Source organism: Canis lupus, chromosome 29 (assembly GCF_011100685.1).
Source record: "Canis lupus familiaris isolate Mischka breed German Shepherd chromosome 29, alternate assembly UU_Cfam_GSD_1.0, whole genome shotgun sequence".
NCBI classification, from domain to species: Eukaryota; Metazoa; Chordata; class Mammalia; order Carnivora; family Canidae; genus Canis; species Canis lupus.
The window spans coordinates 42,008,493-42,033,034 of record NC_049250.1 but is presented as its reverse complement, the minus strand read 5'-3'; the positions used below and the strand labels follow the sequence as shown (position 1 = coordinate 42,033,034).

General features: G+C 46.6%; 1 protein-coding gene across 4 annotated transcripts in view; it reads right to left on the bottom strand.

The window, feature by feature from the left end:
* CPQ (carboxypeptidase Q) overlaps nt 1-24,542 on the bottom strand; it is a 339,320-nt gene that overhangs the window by 97,065 nt on the left and 217,713 nt on the right. For 3 of the 4 annotated variants that reach the window (XM_038579831.1, XM_038579828.1, XM_038579830.1), the window contains one exon: nt 2,880-2,971. In XM_038579831.1, coding sequence (XP_038435759.1) covers nt 2,880-2,971 — 92 coding nt within the window. Of the gene's footprint in view, nt 1-2,879; nt 2,972-22,558; nt 22,702-24,542 lie in introns of those variants that run through there. The other variant, XM_038579832.1, reaches the window with a different exon arrangement.

The following is a 24,542-nucleotide window of genomic DNA, read 5'->3' as shown; positions in this document are numbered from 1 at the left end:
ACTTCACTATTAAGAAATACCTAACAAAAATGCATAGAGCAAAGGATAGTACACGTACATTTATAGCATTATAGTCATATCTTCCTGAAGGATACGTAACTGGCTCAAATACTAATAACATTGTCATTTAGGTCACAAAAAATCATAAAGAAATTATGTGTAACAATGTGTAAATAACAACATGAAATTACTTTATGATTTTTACCGTGTAGATTAAGGGTTGCAGACATTTTTTTTGTAAAGGATCAGATGTTTAATAGTTTAGGCTTTGCAGGTGCATCCGTGTCTGCCGCATAGTCCGCTATCGATGTAAGGAACATCCTTGGCCTGAGGTCTGTACATAAACAGGTGGCAGCTGGGTCTGGCCTGCGGGCCACAGGTTATTGGTCCCTTACTGACACAGGTTACTAATAACCGTAACTGTACCATAAAAATGCTGGGGAAACTGTTACTTTTACAATCACCCAAGTAGGTCCTTCGCAAATCAAAGTCCCGTTCCTCCTGGACGCTGCCTACGCAGGGGCGCACTCAGGTCTCGGCCATCGCCAGTACAGAGGACGGTGGCCTTCCCGGTGTCCCTTCCTGACTACTCCTCTAACCCACATATTCCTCAAGGATCAGCTGCTGAGCCTTCCTCGTGACCAACATCTGCTAGCCGTCTCTCCCTTTTTTCAAAAAAATATATTTTATTTATTTATTTATTTGAGAGAGGGAGCGAATGAGCGGAGGGCAGGGGCGGGGGGAAAGGGGGAGCCGAGTGCCTGCCGAGCAAGAAGCCTGCCGCGGGCTCGATCCCAGGGCCCGCAGATCGCGACTTGCCCCAAGGGCAGGTGCTTCACTGACGGAGCCCCCGGGCCCCGTTTCCCCCTGGTCTTAGTCCTTTGCACCTCATGCGCTGAGCCTTACGGTGCTCGGCACCCGTCGGCGACACAGGCCTCCGTCCCGGTGAGATGGTCGCGGCAGGTAGCGTGGAGCCGGCGTCTCCTGTTTGATCAACTGGATTTCTTCCGTGTGAGCTTAGTGGCAACATCCGGGCAGAAGGGGAGATGCTTCTGGCCAAAGACTCGACTTCTTTTGTTTTCTTTCTTCTGTTTCCTCCATTTCCCCCTCATGCTCCCTTTCCTCGCTCCCTCTCTCCTTTCTTCTCTCCTCTAGATCAGGAACTATGTCACATTCTTAGAAGGGTCCAGACAAGGTGTTGCACTTGTTTCAAGGACGGCAATAGGGCCGGAGGGTCAGAGACTGTTCTGTGGGGAAGCGGACCCCGCAGGGCTTGGCCACGCGGCGCTCTCGCGGCCGGAGTCCCATCACGGGCTGCTGAGACGAAGAGTACCTGATAGAAAGGCCCGTGTTGCTTTCCATTCCCGAAAACGCACAGCCGACCCGCCACGCATACGCAGACTCTCGTGTGGAGGCAACGTGGACGTTGTCATGATAAGTCAGTTCTGTCGAGGGGGTTGCACACCCTCCGGGAAAAATGCGTGGATGTATTTCCCTGCCGGCCTCCTGAACACGTAGAATCAGTCCTTTCTGACTCGTGTATTTTAGTAGGCTACAGCGAAACTTGAAAACTTACAGAGGAATAAACTTTTTTTTTTCCCCAGATCTAAGGAATTTCAGAGGTTGAGGAAAGGTCAAGCCAGATCCACTGCAGGTTAAATCCATTTTTTTTTTCTTGGAGTATATGACCGAGAATAAATATGCTTCAAACAGTTCTCAGGTATTCTCTAGTCCTTAGAGCCCGAGATGTATAGAATCTAAGAGCTCCTCCTTAAAAATACTTTGTCACTCTTTTTTGCCTCAGGATAAAGTGTGAACTTTTTTTTTTTAAGACTTTATTTATTCACGAGAGACACACAGAGAGGCGGAGACACAGGTGGAGGGAGAAGCAGGCTCCATGCGGGAACCCCGACACGGGACGCGATCACCCCCTGACCGAGGGCAGCCGCTCCACCGCCGATACCACCCTCCCCGGGGGGCCCTACAGTGAGAACTCGTAAGCATGAAGCATATGCTGCTGTTCAGGCTCTGTCACTGCCGCCCCCCACAACCCCTGCGCCCCCCGCCCCACGCTCCTTGTCCCTGCGCTCCGTGCACCTGCACTCCTTGTTCCTTCGCTCTGTGCCACTCCGTGCACCTGCTGTCTGTGCACCTGCTCTCCGTGCACCTGCTTTCCATGCACCTGTGCTCCGTGCACCTGTTCTCCGCACACCTGCTCTCCATGCACCCACTCCCCATGCACCCGCGCTCCATGCTCCTGCGCTCCGTGCACCTGCTCTCCGTGCACCTGCACTCCCTGCCTCTGCGCTCACCCGCGGGCTGCTGTGCCCTGTCGCCGCCTCTGCTCAGAGTGTCCCACGGCCCAGTGCCAGGTCCTGACCCTTAGCCACCTTCGCTTCTGTCCTCCCGTCTCTGCCTCGACGGCCCTGTTCCCACAGCCGCGTTCCCCGGCCGGGCGGGACGAGCTCCCTGGCGCTGCTGTCACCACTTAATCGGGACACTGCATGCGAGGGCGGCGGTGGGTGTCCCATCTGCACCGCCGGCGCCCTAAGGTCAGGGTGCATCCAGAGCGGCAATGCCGGGCGAGGGTCCACCCCCAGGGAGGGCGCAGGATGATGTCATCCCCAGGACATCTGGGCCCAGGTGCAGGCGCCCTAAAGGGCTGAGCCCACGGCAGGGTCTCCCTCGGGGGCCGTGGCCATACTCAGCTCCCCCAGCCGCGGGCACAGGGGGTGCACAGACCCCGACTCCGAACCCTCCGACAGCACAGACCTCCCTGTGACCCCGTGACCTGGAGGGTGCAGGCCGCACTTCGGTTCCCTGTGACCCGGGAGGTCAGCGTCCCTACCTGGGGACCTGACCTGGCCCCATGCCCCTACCTGGTGCAGCAGGTAGTACTGGAAGGCGCCGACCCCGCCTTGCTCCTCCGCAGTCCAGAGCACCAAACGCAGGGTCCTCTTGGGTCGCAGCCCTGGAACGATAATAGAGGCAGTGACCCTTCCGCGGATTGAAGTTCCCTTTGCCCAGGTTGATGACAGGTGCACCTGGCAGGACAGAGGCACAGCGTGTCCCCCCAGGGTCCCGGGCCCCATGCGGCCGGGCTGGAGGCGGGGGACACTGTGCAGGGAGCGCGCCTAAGGCCGCCGAGCACCAAGCAGGGGCCCCGGCCGCACACGCGGTTCCCTCGCCGCTGGGAAACACCAGGCTGTCCGGTAAGGCCCGTGGGAGCAAGGGACGCCGGCAACCTTTCAGTTACGTCATTACTCACAGCAGCCTGGTGACACTTGCATCGACTTGGGAGACACCGATGTGCATCCCGGAGTTGTTCAGGCCCTTGACAGACCTGGCACATCTAGGACCATCTCCCATCCAATGTCTGCCCAGTAAACGGTCACTACAAGAAGTCTGTTTCTCAAACTTCAAAAACAAACAAGCAGAAAGGAAACGGGAACACAATATGCCAAAAGTCTCGTATTTTGTGACCAAGAATCAAAACCGGTTCTGACTTGGACCTTGTAATGTTGTTTCGGAGAAATGACAATGGCAGAGAAACAAGAAGCCGGGCTTGGATCTTTTTAAGAGGGTCTCTCCTGTGCCATCACCCCAGGGAGCCACGGGGAAGTGCTCGGAGCGCCTGCGAGACGGTCGTGCTTCGGGTCTCCAGCGTAACGAGCCGAGGGCTGCCGCCGGGCTCCCGGCCGTCGAGGGAACGGGCTGCTCACGTGCAGTGTGGACGCCGAATGCTGCTGGGGTCGGAGCTCGGCACCAAGGCCCCGCTCTCCCGAGCCCCGAGCTGCGGAGCTGAACGGGAGCGACATGCCCACCGAACCGAGCCTGCTGGGGAGCCGCTCCATACGCGAGCACTTGAACGTGATTAAAGGAGCGCGGGCCTGGGGTGTGGGCTGACCCGGGTTCCCATTAAAGCCTGGGTGAGCGATTTCTACATCCAATTGCTCAGAAAACCCCACTGACGCGTGCTCTGAGGCCCCTCTGGAATCCGGCCTCTGCCCTGCGAGCCCTGTCTGGAGCCTGCCGTCTTCCCCGGGCTGCCGTCACCCCTGACTGCTCTCTCTGGGGCCGCCGGTCACCCCGGAGCCAGAGGACGCCCTGCTCAAAACCTCCAGCAGCCGGAGTGTAAGCTTCCAGAAGGCAGCGGTTTACGCGCTCGGGGTCACCGGGACGCCCTTGTCCCCAGGCCCGAGGCACAGATTAGGTGCCCGATAAACAGGTGCCGAGTGAAGAAATGAATCCAAAGCGTGTTGGGGTACAGTCCAACGGCCACCACCACGTTCCCAGCCTCGACTCCAGGCCCCCAGCCAGCTCGCTCAGGCCAGCTGCGAGAGTCGAGGAGGGGAGGGGAGCTGGTGAGCCTGCGATCATGCGGCACTGGCCGTGCAGCCACCGGATCTGCTTGAAATTCAGCCTCTGTGGCTGAGAAGTGGAGAGAGGATCACCTGCCTGCTCCATGACTATTTTAAGGGGTCACTGTGAGGATTAAATGAGATGTGATCACATATGGAAGACGATCCTGAGCTTGGCACGTGCTAGACATTTAACAAACTACGAAACTCCGTAATGGATATCCAGGCACGGAGCACTCACTTTCACCCCCAGACACAAGGGGCGTCTAACCACCTATACGGGGAGTTCTTTCGTTGCCACTTAGGTGCTGCTGACGGAGAATCCTCGGGTCCCCACTGCCTGCACCAGAGTCCAACTAGCCACTCACATTCAAAGCACGAACTCGAACTGTTGCAGGAAGAAGTCTACTCAGTATATCTAAAAATCACAGTCTTGCGTTGCTCTAAAATCGGCACTTAATGCCGATTTAAATCCAACGACATGTTGCTGGCAACATAGAAAAAATAAGAAAGGATAAAGAACTGCAAATGAAAATTCTGAACTTTTTTTAATCCACAGAAAGGAAAAAAAATACACTCCCTTTTCACATTATCTCTGCACTGGCAGCGAAACAATACCAAATTATTAAAATGACGGAATTCTCTCAGTAGGGATAAAGGCGCGGTTAGCACAGGTTAGAAAAAGAAGTATCAGTTTTCAAAAGCAAACGCCCTGACTCCCTGGAGATGTGGTGCTCCACCTGAAAATCATTATCGTCCAGGATGCGTCTCCCTCACGTTTCCAATCAGCCAGATGGCCAATGACGTTATGTTAAGATAATAAAGAAGTAATCAGCTTGAAATGAGGATTGCTGAGGCCTCCAAACAACAGCAGAGCCGTCGGCGCATAGCTGGCCCTGGAAAGACAAACGGAGCCTCCCGGGGGCCTTGAGAAGGGAGTCGGGCCCGTCCGCGGGGAGCACCAGTGCCCGCCGCACACGCAGGGTGAAGGGCCGGACGGGAGGTCGGAGGCAGCGGCAGGGCAGGTGCCTGGCCCGTCTCCAAACTCTCCACTCTGACGTGCTGGGTGTCTCGACGCCCAAGACAAACGCACGGGACTTTATTCAATGACTATCCCTCATCCTTGGGTGGGGTTCGGGGCCCCCGAGGCACCCGAGTCTGCGGATGGGCAGCGCGGGGCCCCGGAAGATGCAGGCCGAGATTCTGGGAAAGTACTGGTTGGCTCCTGGCTCTGCGATTCCGGCTGGATCCCGAATCTCCCTGGGCCTCGGTGTCTTCATCTATACAAGAAGGAAAATGCTCATTGCCTCAGGGATTGTTAAGAAAATTAAATGAGACGAGGCAAATGTCTATCAAGCACAGTCCTGGCACATAGTAGGCTTTCCAGAATTGTTGGTTAGCTTCTTTCTATATCATCCCATACAGCTCCTTAGTCTGTGCGGGTCACCACCCGGGAGAGCCTGTGGGAAAGCCAGGAAAGACGCGGAGTCCTCATACTCCTCCTTAGGAACCCGGGAATATCTGTTTATGCAGAGGGAGTAGACAGCCCAGGGAAAAGTCCAAGTGTCCTCTAACTTTGCAGAAAAACGCATACCGCCTCTTTCAGTGCAGAGTGCTTCCTCGTCCTAACGTAGAGCAAACCCAAATCCAAGTAAACCGAAATGAGTTCCTCACTTCCTAAAAAGTGAAGGCCAATCAAAATGGCGAGTTTCTGAATAAAGTCAAAGAGCTGGGTAGATCTGAAAACTCAATAGAGCTGATACAAGAATATCTATTATTTGTCATTTTAAGTGATGTAATTTATTGTGTATCTCCAATTCAAACTAGATTTAAAAGCTAAGAAAGAATTCTAAGTACATAAAATGGCAACAAAAATAATAAAGAAAAATCACCAATAGCAAAACAACACAGTGATAGGAGGTCAAATGTAGGGATTTCATTTCGTGGTAGAACCGGGGTAGATGAACAGCTCGGTAGTCATCCTGACTCCCAGCCCTGGCCCTGGCCGGGGCCATGCAGCACCAGCGCCCGCAAACACGGGCAAGAAACTCTTAGAAATGGAGGTGAGTGGGAGGACTCTGGTCTTAGCTGCCCGGGAGTCAGGTGTCATTGAAGTGTTGTCAGAAAACAGGCAATTAGGTCCCCTGTGGACGTACAGAAACTTCTCAGAGCTCTGTCGACCTCCTGGAATTTCTATTAAGAGCTCCAGAAAGTGCAGCGCACATTTTACAGCATCTGGTGCCCCTCTTAAAAAATAAATAAATAAATAAATAAATAAATAAAATAAAAATAAATAAATAAAATAAACATAATATGTCAGGATTTTGTCTTGTTTGTGAACCAGGATCTACATGGATTTCACTTCCATTTTACTGAGGAAAGTAATAACGCTAATGGGAAAACAGTACATAGGAGAAAAGGTCAAAACAATCTGGTTGGACTTTATTTTTCATTATTATCAAACTCAGAGATGAGAAGGCCGAGAGGTGACTTTCATTAAACTGATAAACTGAAAAGGTCAGTTGACTGTCCTTTACTTGCACTGAGGGGACAAAGCAAAATACACTCACATTAACCCGGCCCCGTAGCTTTCCCAAATCATGAATTCTAAAGAACGCTATTTGTCAACGATGTGTATTGACCACAGGCTCATTTGCTGCTCAGTTTCAGTCCCTCCAGCACTACGTGCGCGTCTTGTTCTCCCTTCTGTGACCTAACTTTGCAGGGAAAACACGACTTTCCCTTAAAGTAGATACTGATTACTTCTTTTCCATATAAATGCACTAGTTCAGAAATACACTTGTTTCCCAGCTCTCTTTTATCGATAGTTCAGAAGACTGCCTATACTTAGGGATTTCTGTTCCTGCAATAAACCTAATCATAAATAAATCTTAAAAATAAACCTAATCAATGTCATCTCTGAGTATAGGATAAATAATTACACGCTGAATAAGAAGAGGCAGTAAGTGAGCATAGCGGCTAAACACATGGATCTGGGGGTCAAGACCTAGTTCTGCAAGTTATGTAATTTGTCATATGGTATATAAGTACATCATCACTGTTTTCTTCCTTTTTTTAAAAAAAATAGGAGGCGTGGTTGGCCACATTAATTATTTTAGTGAAATAAATGGTAATACTTCTCTTTATAATAAGGCAGGAATGGAAAATCACTTTGAAGATCTTTTGCTTTTGGAAAAATCACTTGGTATCTTAGTTATGTAAATATAAAGCAATTAGGTGCTTTTGGGGGTTATTGGGACAGGGCAATAAATTGGGTTTAAAAAAATTTATTTAAATTCAAATTCATTAACATACACTGTGTTATTAGTTTCAAAGGTAGAATTTAGTGATTCATCACTTGCATGCAACACGCAGTGCTCATTATTTCAAGTGCCCTCCTTGATGCCCATCACCCAATTACCCACCCCCCATTTACAGGTGCGCCAAAAATCATAAGATACCTGGGAACAAACCTAACCAAAGAGGTAAAGGATCTGTACTCTGAAAGCTATAGAACTTCTTATGAATTTCTTACGAAAAAATTGAGGAAGACACAAAGAAAGAGAAAAACATTCCATGCTCAAGGACTGGAGGAGCAAATATTGTTAAAATGCTTATGCTACCCAAAGCAGTCCACACGTTCGATGCAGTCCCTATCAAAATAACACCAGCATTTTTCACAGAGCGGGAACAACCAATCCTAACATTTGTATGGAACCAGAAAAAGACCACAGACTGCCCCAGTACTGTTGAAAAAGAAAACCAAAGCTGAAGGCATCACAAGGCCCGACTTCAAGCTCTATTACAAAGCTGTGGTCACCAAGACAGTGTGGTCCTGGCACAAAGACGGGCACATAGGTCAATGAACAGAACGGAGAACCCAGAAACGGAGCCTCAACTCTACTGGTCACCTCATCTTCAACAAAGCAGGAAAGAATATTCCATGGAAAAGACGGTCTCTTCAACAAACGGTGCTGGGGAAATCGGACAGCTACGTGCAGAGGAATGAAACGGGACCATTTCCTTACTTGATACACAAAAATAGACTCGAAATGGATGAAAGACCTAAATGTGAGGCGGGAATCCATCAAAATCCTAGAGGCGAACACAAGAAGAAGGAACCTCTTTGGCCTTGGCCGGAGCAACGTCTGGCGAGACACGTCCCAAAGGCACAGGAAACAAAAGCGAAAATGAGCCGTCGGGCCCCCGGCAAGAATAAACGCTTCTGCACAGCAAGGGAAACAGTCAGTAGGACTAAAGGGCAACCCACGCGACGGGAGGCGGCGGTTGCAAATGGCATAGCAGATAAAGGGCTGGCATCAAGATCTGTAAGAAACTTCTCAAACTCAACATCCAGGAACTGAGTTGGTTTTCATTCTGTCTGTCTCTCTCTCTCTCATAAGCTGCTGCCTCTGCGTCATCAGGAGGAGCAGCCTGGACGCCGGGCAGGAGGCAGATCAGTGCATAGAAGGAGCCCAGGTCTTCCAGGAGGAAAGCCCGGCGGCCTCACCCCTGCCTCCGTGGATTGGGGGCGGGGGATGGAGGCCTGTTGGGTCAGGGTGACAATGACTAGGGTCCTGGACAGAGAAAGTCCTGGAAACAACTGAAATAAGGTGGCCCTGATGCAGGGAGGCGTCCGGGCTGTTGGCAGGGCTCCACACAGTCACCCAAGGTTTAGGGGAAGAGCTAACTTCGGCCCAGCACGCGGCAGCTCTGGAAGCTCCTCCAGTGCCAGCTACCCCGGCACAGAGACCATGATTTAGGGAAGAAGAGGTGAGGCTGGGAATGTAAGCGAAGAGAATTGTCCTGGTGCCCCCCAAACCCGCACTGTGTGCCTCAGGAGCACAGCACCGTGCGGCGGCCAGACGGGCGGCTGTCCCAGGGGGTCCAGCGACAGGTTTCTGCAGGACCGACGACCTACTCGCCTGGGAACAGGCCCAGGACCCCTGGGCAAAGTGGAAGCAGAGGGGCAGGCGGGGGGGGGGGGGCACCCCAAGACGGGGTAGCAGGCTTCCTGCTAATAAGGACTTCGGAGGCTTGAAGGATTAACTGGAGATTAAAGAGACGCGATCGTATGTTCCACCTACGTGGGTGGCGCAGGTCGTAACCGCGATACTTTCCATAGTTCCAAGAGTCCCGCCTCGTTATGATGACTAGGATTCCATCGGGCGGGAAAACCGCAGTCAGCCACTGCTGACGCGGCGACACTGTGGCCACCAGCTGCGAAGGCCATGTCTGGCCCTACCCGGGTTCCCACTCTCCTCCGCCGCTCTGCCTCGCAGTCCAAGCCCCAGTGGCGTCACGTTTTCTGCCTATCGCCGAGCGTGCCAGGCTATCTCAGGTTTTGCGTCCTTTGTATATACATCCTCTTCCTCTACTTCACTTTTTCCGCCTGGCAAACTCCTATTCAGCCCACAAAGCCCATGTGTGTTATTACTCTCCCTGGGAGAGCTCCCCTAACTCTGGGGCCAGGTCGCTGCTCCTTCCTCAGTGCTCCCCTAGAACATCATACGTCTCTCTCTTTTCATTTCAACCACGCTTCAGTGCTGATCTCCCCACAGACCATTAATTTCCTGAGACTTACTCGTTTCTCCTTTTCATCATCCTGGCCCAGGACCTGACATTTAATAAGCGCTGAAGAAATGTTTATTGACGGACTGAAGGACCGACTGACTGAAGGAATGAAAGCCGACATACATCTATGTGCATATGAATAGAAGCCACTGCCTTCTCATTTAATCTAAAGCATATTGGTGCCTCCTGACCTCAGGAAGTTGGTAAGATAGGCATTTTTTATTATTTATTTTATTATTTATTTTATTTTATTTTATTTTATTTGGTGAAACCGAAGCCCAAATAACATAGGTAAAACCACCCCCGTAGCTTAGAGAATTAGATGAGCTTCCACATCAACATTTGCTTCAGCTGCTATTACATTTTTGCAGCACAGATGGGTCTGCTCAAAATTTAGTACAACAGCTTTTGTTTTTTTGTTTTTTTTTTTAAAGATTTTATTTATTCATGAGAGACACAGAAAGAGGCAGAGACCCAGGCAGAGGGAGAAGCAGGCTCCATGCAGGGAGCCCGATGTGGGACTTGATCCTGGGACTCCAGGATCACGCCCTGGGCCGAAGGCAGGTGCTCAACTGCTGAGCCACCCGGGGATCCCAGCTTTTGTTGATTAAGACATTAAATAAACATATCATGGTCAACAGAGATCTTCCCATCAGCTCACTGTACTAAACTATAGGTATGTGTATTTTGAACGCCAACAACTCTCCTTAATTTTTTACTTAGGCATTTTTTTCTGGTTATAAAAAACAATATATATTCTTTTTAAATCTGAAAACCGGGGCACCTGGGTGGCTCCATTGGTTCAGTGTCTGCCTTTGGCTCAGGTCACGATCTCAGGGTCCTGAGATCGAGGTTCATGTTGGGCATCACACTCAGCGGGAAGCCTGTGTCGCCCTCTCCCCCTACACCTCTCCCTGCTTGTACTCTCTCTCTTTTCCTCCCTCTTTTTTTAAAAAAAATTTTAATTTATTTATGATAGTCACAGAGAGAGATAGAGAGAGGCAGAGACACAGGCAGAGGGAGAAGCAGGCTCCATGCACCGGGAGCCCGATGTGGGATTCGATCCTGGGTCTCCAGGCTCGCGCCCTGGGCCAAAGGCAGGCGCTAAACCGCTGCGCCATCCAGGAATCCCCTCTTTTCCTCCTTCTTAAGTAAATAAATAAAATCTTTAAGAAAAAAATCCTAAAAAGTAAGGAAAACAATAAAAAAATGGAAAGAAAAACAATCTCAAGGCATGTTGCTCTACTTGTAAATTTTGTTTGTAAGTATGTAAATACACACATATGATAGTGATATTTTATACACAGTTTTATGCTATTTTTTTCCACTCAAAATCATGGCATCCATGGCCTTATCTACTACGATTAATAATCTTCAAGAAAATGATTCTTAATCGTTTCAGCTCCTGTCTTATTATTGGACATTTAAGGTTTTTATCCTTAGAACAAGTTCTTAAAAGAAGAAATATTGAATCTAAAGACTATACACATTTTTAAGTCTCTTGAAACATGTCACTAATGTCCTAAAGACATGTTACCAATTTATATTCCCACCAGCAGTTATGTAAGACTCTTCACTTGCGCTAAATGTGGAATTTTATCCCTATCTCCTTTGTTTTGATAGGCGTCAATATGTTGTTTCTACTTTTCAATACTACATTCTACTCATTTTCAGCCAAAATGATCACACACACACACACACACACACACACACACACACACTCAATCTGTAGTGTTTTCTAACTTAATTGAGACAAATGTTAAGTTTATTTCTGACGCCTGGCTGGAGTTAAAATATGTGAATTTCTTTCTCTTATTTAAATTGTCTGATAGTGGGGCTTTTTCATCAGTGTATTTCCAAGATTACGTTAGTATCCTGTAGGGATCCTAAGTCTGATGTAGTTGGCACCTTTAAACGTACTATTTCTTTTCCCCCATCATTATTTAGAGTGTTTTTATCTGCAAGGAGAAATTGAGAAGCCTGGTTAATGATAGATTTGAACTCTTGAATCACATTTCCGTTAAGAGTCCCACCTCGCAAACATCCAATGGGGAAGATTCAAACGCATAGCACGATATCTAAGAAAATGATGGCAAATCAAGTGCAAGTACCAAGACTTCTCTTACAAACTCACACTCACCAGAAGGATTCTTGACATTTCATTTCTTATGAAGATGGCACCGTGCGAGAAGAACGAACGTGTTTATACCTGAACCAGGGATTACGAGGCGGTAATACATCTCCAACACGCGACTGAGATGACGAGATTCCTGGGATCTCCGTTCAATACCAAATAGCAGACATGAAGCATAGGCTGCTTATCACGCAGAGGCCCTCATTAGGGGAGCCCTCTTTCGAGCGCTCCTTTCTAGGGTTAGGGCAGACGGGATTCTATCTTCATTTTTCAAGATGTTCTTTGAGTATAAAATCAGTTATGAGATCACCTACACTTGTTTTAGGGACCACTAATTAACCATAATTTTTATTCTTGATTTAAGTTTGGGTTTTCAGGCCATAACGCATTTGATAGTATCAATACATTTCTTAAAAAGTAAATAAGTAAATAAATAAATTATTTATTATGCAATAAATAAATAATTTATTATGCAATAAATAAATACATAATTTATTTATTTTTTGCATTTTTCAAAATGAACAATATATATTTCTTTGACCTGTTTATAAGCCATTAATCATCTGCTTTTTGACACATATTTCCTTTTTATTTTTTATTTTTTAAAAATTTTATTTATTTTTTTAAATTTATTTTTTACTGGTGTTCAATTCGCCAACATATAGCATAACACCCAGTGCTCATCCCATCAAGTGCCCACCTCAGTCACCCCCAACCCCCCGCCCTCCTCCCTTTCCACCACCCCTAGTTCGTCTCCCAGAGTTAGGAGTCTCTCATGTTCTGTCTCCCTTTCTGATATTTCCCACTCATTTTCTCTCCTTTCCCCTTTATTCCCTTTCACTACTTTTTATATTCCTCAAATGAATGAGACCACATAATGTTTGTCCTTCTCCGATTGACTTATTTCACTCAGCATCAAACCCTCCAGGTCCCTCCACGTCAATACATTTTTTGAAATCAGTTTTGAGCCACAACCAAACCCTCGTCTTCTTGCGTGCTACTCCATTCTTGGCTCCCGAGGTGATCTCGGCCAACGTTTCTGCTGAAGGATAATCTCACCACCGGACAACAAGACCATCAAAATGCCCTCCCCCCCTTTCCTTCCGACTGCACTGTGGCGACCACACTTTGAGCCCTTGCATCACTGCAGTCACCAACTGTTTCCCCCGATTCCCTCTGTACCCTGCCGCCGGATTCATCTTTCTACAATACTGCTTTGAACGCGTCCCTGGCTGTGTGACAATCTTGAATCACTCCCGACCACCTACGGCGGCAGCCCGCCTCCACACTGGTTTTGAACATGCATCTCTATCAGTCATACAATTTCGAGCACGCACCGACACGTACGTGTACATACGGCCATACACTTACTATGCTAGTGAATGGTCTTTCTTTTTCTTTTGAAGATGAAGAACAAATGCCTTCCTGTACCCAGATGGCGAGCCCATGTCGCGCCCGGCGTCAGAGGCCACCGGCCCCAACCTGGAGCCCAGCGGCATTAGCAGGCACCTGAGGCTTTGTACAGGCCGGTTCCAATCTGCCCTCCAGACGCTCCTCCAACGAGTCCCCTTCCCAAAGCCTACATTTCAGGTAAATTGGTCCCTTCATTTTCTTCCCGTCTCTGTACTTGCGCTCCTACCCTTTATCCTACCCCGCTTGCCCTTCCTTCATCTCTTGACTTACCTATATCCTCAACAGCTTTTAAGACCACGCTCAAATTCCTCCTGTTCCATCTCTCCTTCCTCGGAACCTCAAAACTGTTATTTCTCGTTCCACCCTCTTGGCAACTAATCACGATCAATGTGCTTTCTGCTTTGGGTCTGCACACGGAGCTCCTGGTCGATCCAAGGGCTCCGTACGCACTTGTTGATGAACGGGTTAGCTCGCCTAATGGAAACTGTTGTACGCTGCAGCAAGACAGACACAGATTAGATCTATAACGAGAACTTTTGGACAGAGGATATTTTTAAACATTAAATCGGTTAACGGTTACATCAGCCTAAGGGAAACTAGAGGCTGGAAATAAGGTTGAGCTTGGGCAGGTGCGGGGCACGGAAGGAGGCTGGAATCTTTGCATCTCTCTTAGAGCTAGAATATTCTAATCGATGCCCCTGCAGACACGGAGCCCATCACAGGGACACGGGACTGGCATTTTTCTCAGGAGAAGTGTTTGGCCTTTCCGGGAGACGTGCTGTTTATTTCAAACATTTTCATTCCTCACTTACGGAGAGTGTGAGACACATTTGTATTCTCCAGATAAAACTCAGAGCCAACGCAGGGGTGTTTACATGAAATTTCAATGATTCAAAATTTATGAACCTTACACTACCAAGGTAATGGATTATTTGACCTTATGGAGCTTTTGCTTTTCCAGGTCGTTGTGTCACATCGTATGTATAAAAGCTGTTGGCGTAAGAAAGAAATTTTATATAGAGTCTGTTAAAAGTATTTATAGGAGCTTGTCAAGATTTACTTCAAACCTCAGGGGATTGTCATCCGAGAAAGGCTCCCCGGGTCTATCTGCTGGCCTCCTCGGGCTGAGCTTACGGGGTGTGTTCGGTGACTGAGAACACTCTGCTTCTGAAATGAAACCAAACCCATGCGCTTATGAGCTTAGTGTGGGAAGGAATGTGATGCCTCCATTCCCGGAACTTTTCCCAGGACCCCTGTCCTCAAACCTTAAAACCAAACTACTAGATCTTTTTTTTTTTTTTTTTTTTAACACTGTGTAGACACCAACACTTGAAAGAACATTATTTCTTGTGATGTTCCAACTTATTTAATTTCCACATTTAACATTTATTAAGACATTTATTAAGACATATCACTAAGACGTCCATCTCACGAGACACATGAATTTAAGAATTCGACTCCCATAAAAGAAGCAACTACAATTCTGTCACGGGGGAAGTGAATATACAAATCGGCAAATACGTGGACTAACTGTGCAGAAATCAAAAAGATTAAATGGGATAATCAAAGCTACTCGAAATATCAGACTCATTCATCCAACAAGTCTCTCTCTGCTCCAGGAACTGAGAGATTCAGGGCTGAGGAGCCCAATCATGCTCCTCGGACTCACGGAGCTTACAGGCCTGAGGACAAAGACGGTAAGAAACCCCGATGTCGTTCTTGTCACTACTGCCATCGCCGTCATCATTGCTGTAGGCACTGGGAATTCATCTAAAATACTCATCTTTTAAAAATGAAGTTATCAAAAAAATAAAAAATTAAAAAAAAATAAAAATGAAGTTATCCTTGCTCTGGATGGAGAATCTGAGAGAGGGGAGAGAGAAAGAGAGGAACCAGAGCTGGGTTCAGAAGTAGAGCTGAGAGTAGGGCAGCAAGGTCACGAGAGCCTAGGTGAGGGCAGTCGCTCGGCGGCACAGCATTGACGCGTCACCTGTGGGATCTGAGGGGTGGCCGACACCGGTGCAAGCTGGGGAGGGTGGCCCGGGCTCACCGCACTGCACCAGACGCTGTGCCAAGATCTTTCCAGATAATATTTCATGTAACTTTAGAAACACTCCCCCCTTTAATTCTGCAAAGCAACTAATACTGCCTTCGCCTGTTACACACAAAGAAGCTTAATTCCAACGCCTGAAATTAATTCACGTGCCCCCAAATGACAGAACCAACTGGTAAATGACGGAGCTGGGATGCTGAGGGCCCAACCCATGCTTTCAACCACTTCGGGCTTCTGCTTTCCCAGGCACTGACCTGCAGGGGAAGATCTCACCAGTCCTGTGCCCTCTCCCACCTTTTTTTTTTTTTAAGGTGAAACTCTCACATTGGAGAATATAATCTAACAAAGCTCTTGTGTCTCTTCCTATTACTCAAAGGCCCATCTCAGCACCTTCCACTTCCATCTCAAACTGTCCAATACGGAAGAGGCAAAATGGCAGCGATTCGGCCTATAGACCGTGTGGTCAGTAGGGTTAGGACTGAGGCCACTGCCAGGAAGGACACTTTCTAGGTTGATGGAGATAAGCAATCGGATCCTAAGACATTCAAAAGCTGAATAACACTGGAATTTCAGCCTTACAGCAACAGGAATGAGAAATGTCTTCAACCGCTGGGTCTGAAAATCATCACGAGCTTGAAACAAATAGGAAACAGAGACGGAGAATGACTTATTTCCCGTGTAGGTCGCTGAAGACTCACTTGCATTTTTTGGAAGCTGAGCTCCAGAAGTAATTAAACCGAATCTAAAAATCTATAAGCCTAGCATCCATTTGGGCAAACCAACAAAATCCATTTTGTGCACACAAAAGTCACAGGGATTCTCAAGAACCAGGAAAATATTATTGTCAAGATGACTGTGGAAAAGCATGTAAACATTTTAGTTTTTGTGTCAACAGTTAAGTCCTTTCACAAAACACAACTTCCAAGGACATTGCATGGGTTTTAAGTTCTCCTGTGAAAAAATGATTTTTTTTTTTTAAGCATCCAGTTTCACTGTTCTCCACAGAGGGAGATTATTCCAGAGGGAGAATCGTAATTGGATTTAGGAACAGATCTGGGGGGCCGCGGGGGGCAGGAGGTACTGAGCGCTTACCATGATGCCGGACCCTGTGCTACGTTCTCTCCAGACATTATTCACTTAATTTGCATGACGATCCCATGATCCCTGGAGCATTAAATGCCTGGGAGTGTCATCCCCGAGGTACAGACAAGGAAACAAAGACTAAAAGGACGTGAGTGATTTGCACGACATCTGAGGACGAATCTGGATGTCCCTTTCCCCCGGTGTCCGCGCCTCTCCCCTAGACCGCCCCGACTCGGCCGTATGCTGAGATGTGCTCCGACCTGCGGAAGACGAGTATGATCAGGCAAACGCTAAGGGCAGAGCCACTCCAATGACGTGAGTTGGTTTCTGATGGATGTTTCGCCGGGTCAGCCCTGTCCTGAGTCACTAGTGTTAAGTCACGACTCGCGACCACAGAGGACGGGGCTTGTCAAGCCTTCCTGTTCACATCCACGTGGACCCCGCTGTCTGACCCTCCTCAGATTCATACAGTAGGACAGGAAGAGGCCAACGACAATAACTCGGGCAAGTATAATCCCAGACGGTAACAGGTCACATGACGGTGGCCTCTCGGAGCACATCGTTGCCGATGCCCCCGCTCCCAGGATGATGTGCGACGACAAGGTGCCCACTGGCAGGTGCCTACTGGCAGGCACGGGAGGCGGGACGGCGCCCGGCGACTGGTGGTCTCCCCACGGGACCCGGGAGGAGGGTCGTCGGCACGGGGCTGTGGCTGGCGATGGGCGACACAAACGGGAAGTGAAATGGCAGATGGGGTGGGGGGGCACTGTGTGTGTAAGGACAGAGGGGACTCGGCCCGTGGTCCCAGGCCCGTGGTGAGAACCTGCGGGCTCCTACCCTGCGTGGGGCCTGCACCCCGGGGAGCAGCCTGTGAGTGGGTGATGGTGGCGACAGGGGACCTCAGGGACACACTCATGGGACACCGACAGGGAAGGCCCTGTTTGGACCCCACAGCCCGACACGTGAGCAGCTTGGTCCTGGGGACCCATCGTGTCCGCGCAGGCCCCTCGGCCACGGGTGGCAGGCCGAAGGTTCGTCCGCACACGATGCACAGCCGACAGCGCCCAAGAGCAGGCCAACGCCTGAGTGTCCTGGGCCCGGGTCCCGGCCCCACGTCCCCCTGCCACTGGGCAGTGCCTCGCTCACGTCAGCTTCTGGGCGCCCGGGGCAGGGCATCCACCGTCGGGTTGCCTGGAGTGAATGCTTTTGGCTTCCGATACTTGAGACGGCCGCCGGCATCACGGCCGTGTTTAAGCAACGGAGACGTTGGGTCCTCCCCAGTCCTGGGCTGCACAGGGTCCCGGGAAGGGACCCGGGGAGAGGGGGTCACTGCCCCGCAGACAGCTGGCCGGAGGACGTGAGTGCGCAGACACCTGGCCAGTGCCAAGTGGCCAGGATGATTGCACTTAACCTCTCAAAATACCACAGGTTCGAGAGTTTCAGACCAGCGGGCAGTCCCAACTGCCGGAAACCCAAGGCCTCCGATAGGCACTGCCAGGCTTATTTAGACTTTGCTACCCTTGCCGTGCATTTTGGGGGAAAGTACTCAGGATTCTATACAGCAGAGGGTCCCTGGGATATCGGCGGTTATTGTCAGCAGATCTCATGGAGCATAAGAAATAGGCAATAATAACCTTTTGAAGTTTCTCATTGCTCAGGGCAGCAATGTGTGTACATATGGGGAATGTATGCCTCTGGGGGGAGAGATCGGCCCTGAAAGACTGCAAACCGAGATTTGATGTCCAGAGCAACCACCACCACCCCAACTCTATGCACTGACATTCACACATTTAGATTTCACTCTATTAAACTTACAGCCTCAAAATGAACAAGGTTCACCTGTGATGAGTGACATTTATATGCAGTCAACATGCCCAAGCCCATAAGCTCCTCAGCACAGCTTAGGATTCAAGCTATGATACAACCTTTCCTGCCATCTTCTTCACACTCTTAAACGCTAGCTTAGGAGAGGTTGACTTTGCGGGTCATTCAAACTAGATTTTTTTTTTAATTAATTTATTTATTTGGGGGGGGGTAGAGGGGGAGGAGTCCTCAAGGAGACTCAAGCAGACGCCTCATTGAGCACAGAGCTGGATGGGAGGCTTGATCCCAGGACCTGAGCCGAAATCAAGATGTTTGACTGACTGAGCCATGCAGGTGACCCTCAAAACAGATTTTATATCAGGCCTTATGAAGTGATCATAAAGACTCAGTTTTTAGAGAAAAAAAAAAAAAAACACAAACCTTCTATGCAGGCCACAGTTCTGGAGGCCCTTTCCCCAATCCCATAAGACATTATTTTGATTGCACTTTTCAAAAAATAAATTTCCTTTTTTTCTTAGCAGAAATCATATTAATCATGGAGATTTTGGAAAATGCAGGGAAAAGAAGGCATAACCCTATCAACAAGAGATAATCGTTGTTAACACTTTGGTATTTTCCTTCAATTTTGTTTTGAGATGCTTTTAAATGTATTTAAATTGTTTCACAATATATACACATATATGTGTATGTGTGTGTGTGTGTATATATATGTATATATATATATATAAATCCATTGTATTTCCAAATATTTCATTTTACAATTACAATCCAAAATATTTCATTTTACATTACAACTTAAAAATTTATCTGTTGCTTCACAGTCTCCCTAAAATTTTATTTATATTTGGCTGCAAGATATTCCATTAGAAGGATGAAACATGATTTTCAATTGTTATACTTTTATTTCCAACATTTACTATCACAAACAACATTGTAATGACTGGTTTCAAACATAAAACCTTTCCTGATATTTGAACTTTTTTGAGGATAGGTTATAAGAAATAGAATTAATCAAAGGGTATATTCAAGGATCTTTACATATGTTGTCAAATTGCTGTCCAAATAGTGGGTATCAAGTTATATTCCCATAAACAGTATATGGAAATGCCTTTTTGTTGTGCTCTTGCCGGTAAAAATTCTGTTTTTAAATCACTAATTTAGAAGGCAAAGATGGTCTTTCATTGTTTTGAATTACATGTATTTGATTAGTACTGGAATTTAACCTTTTTTTAAAGATTTTATTTATTTATTTGACACAGAGAGAGAGAGGGAGCGAGAGGGAGCCAGCAGAAGTAGGCAGAGTAGCAGGAGAGGGAGAAGCAGACTCCCTGTTGAGCAGGGAGCCGGGTGCCGGGCTCAATCCCAGGACGGGGTCCTGACCTGAGCTGCAGGCAGACGTTTAACTGACCGAACCACCCAGGCGCCCCTAGAATTTAACATTGTCAACTTGATTGTATTACATATTTTGAGCCTTTTGCTAATTTATTTATCACTTCCTGGGGATTTTTTCTTATTGGTTTGTTTGAAAGTTTTATGTATTATTAGGGTATTATTGGTTATATTTCATCAGAATCCCTTCATATATTTAGAATTAAGTTGTATGACTTTACTATCGGTCCTGAATCCTCAGACTTCTTACTAACATTTCCAAGGATGGCCTTGGATTTCACATAATAATAGTGAATTAGGAGAACTACAGAAAAAAAAAAAGATGTCAGAATGGTTAATTCCAGAGTGTGATTCCATTTCTAGCATTATAAATTCAATATTACTGTTTTTCAACACATACCAAAATCCTTCCTGAGGCTGAGTAATAAAGACAGGTGCATATGTCATAGGTCATAGTGACCATAGTTATCAAGAAAATAACATCATATTATCTAGCAGAGGGATGGGGTTAAATGTCCCCTTGAACCATGAGAATTATTTTCTCCCCGCTTGGTTGGCATGGTAAGAAATAGTGCAATTCTAAAGGCTCCTTCCAAGCACAGGTCGTCAGTAGGCAGCCAGGGTTATCTCAAGCCTTAACCCAACCCTTTAAGTCATCAGATTCTCCTGGCAAGGTGTGCACATGCCTGCAGGTCGAGCCAGGTAGCAGCAGAGGTAACTCCACAGTGGGAATCCCGCGTTGGAGTCTCAAAGTGCAGCAGAGCTGGTTACAGCTGAAGGCCCGAGACCCTCAGGCTACCCGAGAAACACACAGGTGTGCGTATGTATACGGGGTGTGTGGGGCCCCAGCAGGTAAAGTCAAAGGGCTACAGACCAGTTGTATTCCCCTAAAACAAAGACCTGAAGTTTAGAAACAACTAAACCGTACAACTAAACTGTGCTTTGAGGTGCTTCAAAAGGTTTTAACATTCATTTTCCTGACCTTCCCAAGAAATCAGTGTTTATGATTACATTAGTTTTATCAATGCAGTAGCTAAAATACGAGGATTTCACTGAATGTCCACATTCACAGAGCTTCAAACTTGCGGAGCAGAACGATATAAGTCAGACCTACAGACTGCAAGACTGGTCAACTCTGTGACGTCATCAATAGTTCCTGGGCTTGCTGTCCTCTCTATCCTCTGGGTGACTGACTGGCTCTCAGTTTCTCCAGAAATGCTGCCAATATCTAAAACCTTCATTCATACAGAGTCAACGGAAGACCACATTTTCCCCTAAGCGATCAGTGGGAATTTGGAAACAAATTTCTTAAAGGCTTCTCTTTTTCATAAAAGAAGGTATCATAGAATAGCCATTAAGAATCTGGGCTCCGAATTTGGCTTAAAATCTAGGATGCCCCACTGGCCATACCAGTTAAAGCTATGTGACCTTGGGCAAGTGACCTCAGCTTCTCCAGGTAAGTCTCAGGGAAAATGGGGATGACAAGTAGTACTGGCCTCATAGGGACATTATGAAGATGAAAGCAGAAAAACCTTATAAGTGTTCAGTAGACAGAAAGCATCCTATAAAGATAATCCATTGTTACTATAGTAGTATCATATGCTGCTTGAAATCCAATCTTCTGTCCCATAGACAATTCTTGTTATTTATAAAAAGTCTCTTAACAGTTTTGGGATGGTCTAGTGTTAAACAGCAAAAAACAGCAGCCAACTAAACTGAGCTGGACAATGACTACATGAGAAGTGACAGCAGGCAAACAGCTGAATCAATAAAGAAGAAATCTGTTTTACAATAGAATGTGGGAATAGACCTCTGGTCATTAATGGAAGCACCAGCGGTATTTCATATCTCCTCATTCCAAAAGGCGAACATTTTGTTCTTGATAGTCTTTAGCCGACCTAAATGTAAATATACGATGACGCTTTTAAGATGTCATCTTGCTTGGTATCCTTTGACTTTTTTTTTTTTTTGAATATGAATGCTCATGTCTTGCCTGAATTCTAGAAAATTTTCAGTAACTTCCTCTCTGTTCTCTCCTACTGGAACTACATACTGATGTACATAATACAGCTGTTTGTGTTTCAAAATCATCAATAGTTTCAATTCTTTTTTTCTTTCTTCTACACAGTTTTCTCATTTACATATTCCAATTCATAAAGTCTCTCTTTGACTATTTACTCCTGTTGAAATTTTTTAAAAATCCAAATGACTATACATTTTGATTTCCAATAATTTTAATTGGTTTTATTTTGCATCCATATATTCTAGTTTCATTATCGTTTAGTTGTTATTTCATAAACACTTATTTTTTAATGGATGCTATTCATTCTTTTATTTTTTGAAGATTTTAAACATATTAGTTTCTTATTTTCAAGTCTTTGCCACCATAATCATGCCACTCTATGATGCCTGGGGTAACGCAGCCTGTTATAATAGATATAAATTCGGTTGCTGCAAAATATGAGACTGATTAGATTGAAGGAGGGTATAAGTAGAAGAATGGAGGTGGTGTAGATTATATGAGAAAACCACCAAATAATTTCCATTTTTCTCAAATTGGATCTTAAAATACTGAGAGAAAAATATTGGATTATTTTAAGAAATAGGCTAGATTAAGCCATATGATAAATGGCTTGCTTTACAAACTCAAAATGCTAACTATACCCAGGTAGTTCTCATTGCCCATTGCTTAGCAAGAGTTTAAGACTTAATACTGTTTCCATTAACTGTGAGTGGGATGGACGAATGAAGAATAGAAGGAGGAATTTTAATGATGAATCCCACAAATGGCCAAGCTCAGTCAAGTGAAGCGATCATTAATATCATATCTCCTCAATTCCAAGAGTGTATTTGTTTTGCAGCCAATGTTTCTGAAATTAGAACAGACCAACGATCAATATATATGTTCACTGAAAAAGGTTCTTTTCTTTTAAAAATCTTCTTGTATATGAAAGATGCATCTTTCAAATAATATTATTTGGAATTAAAGAAATGGAATATTTTAATATCATAATTACAGAAAAGCTTTACACACATGCATAAAAACAAAAGGATAGCAACAATTTAGAAATTTCTAATTAAGTGGGAGTGACAGAGACCAATCCCTAACTGAAATTGATAGGCTGCGTTATACTATAAGGTCAGCAAAAATCTGAGCGTGGTCAAAACCAGAGGAAAATTAAATTATAGGTTTGAACTCTTTGGGGAAAAATAACCTTTTCCTAGCTCCCTAGGGTCTGCCCATATGAGAGCAACTTTGACTCTTCTAGCTAAAGTGAATTTTCTAATAAACCAGTGGAAACATGTTTATGAGTTTATTTTGCCCAGCAAAGAGGACCTTAATTGGTAGGAAAAAAATGAAAAGGGGATTTGTGAATGCTTTTGATCAGAACTGAGGTATCTCTGAGCGAAACGTTTCCCTTGAGGCTAAGAAAACATTTGAAGAGGCTTTCCAAACAGAAGAGCTCAGATGAAAGGCCGCAGTCCAGAATTATGAAGCAGTCATCAATCCTGGCTCTCTCGTGCCTTAGCAGGACTAGAGGTGAGTGATGGGAGACCGGGGACCTTCAGAAAACAAGGCCATTGGCCCCTCCTGGTAGGACATTTCCAGATGCTCAGCCTACCTTATTTCATTAGTAGCAAACCAACTGCTTTGCTTTAGTCAATAAACCAACCAAAGCTCTGGGGGAAAACGGTAAAGTCTTTCAAAAAAAAAATTGCCACTCAGTAAACCTCATCCAATGTTATGACCTAATGATTTAATGATTATTCCTTGGGAAAAGCTGGAAACTCGGGCATGAAAAAGACGGTCCAAAAGACAAACGGCATACGAGCACAAGCCACTGGTCGAAAAGAGGAGCCAATGGAAGAATGACAAAGGAGTCGAAAGTACGCAATTCCAAGAAATGAAGGACTCTATCTATAAATACACTCTGTGTGGAGATATGCTTTGAACTCTAAAGACTTTTCTATTTCCCTGAAGACTCATAAGATCAGGGCAGCCCGGGTGGCTCAGCGGTTGAGTGTCTGCCTTCGGCCCAGGGCATGATCCTGGTCCCACGTGGGCTCCCTGCATGGAGCCTGCTTCTCCCTCTGCCTGTGCCTCTGCCTCTCTCTCTCTGTGTCTCTCATGAATAAATAAATAATATCTTAAAACAAAAAGACTCATAAGATCAAGTTAAATTATAACTTAAATTTGTTATGATAGGACAGATTTTATGCCTTGTCTACTGGTATCACCCTGGGAAAATAAAAGCTGAACCTGGGGACTTATCAAGTAGAGAATCATGGAATAATAAGTACTTTGGGAAGGAAGGGACTTTGAAGGTCATGGATTCTAAAACCCTTCCTGGTCTGCAAATCCCGTGTGCAGCTCTGAAACCATATGACCCTAGAGGCTCTGTTTTCAGAGGACCTCTAGCCGTCAGCTGACCCTTCTCTTTCCTTCATACTCAAATGACCCGAAGAGAAGACTGATGCTTCATCACCTCCACACCCCCTTCTCTTTCTCCCCTCGACTCTCTGCAACCAGCTTCCACTTTCCCTGCTCTCCTGAATCTCTTCTCATTAAAATCACCCGGAGTCCCCACTTGCTGAATCCATGAGACTCATTTCTGTTCTTGCCTTCTTGGCTTGTGCTTGGCGCTGTGTACGTATCCACCCTGCTCTCCACACATCCCTGGCGGGTTCTTTACTACCTCTCTGGCTACTG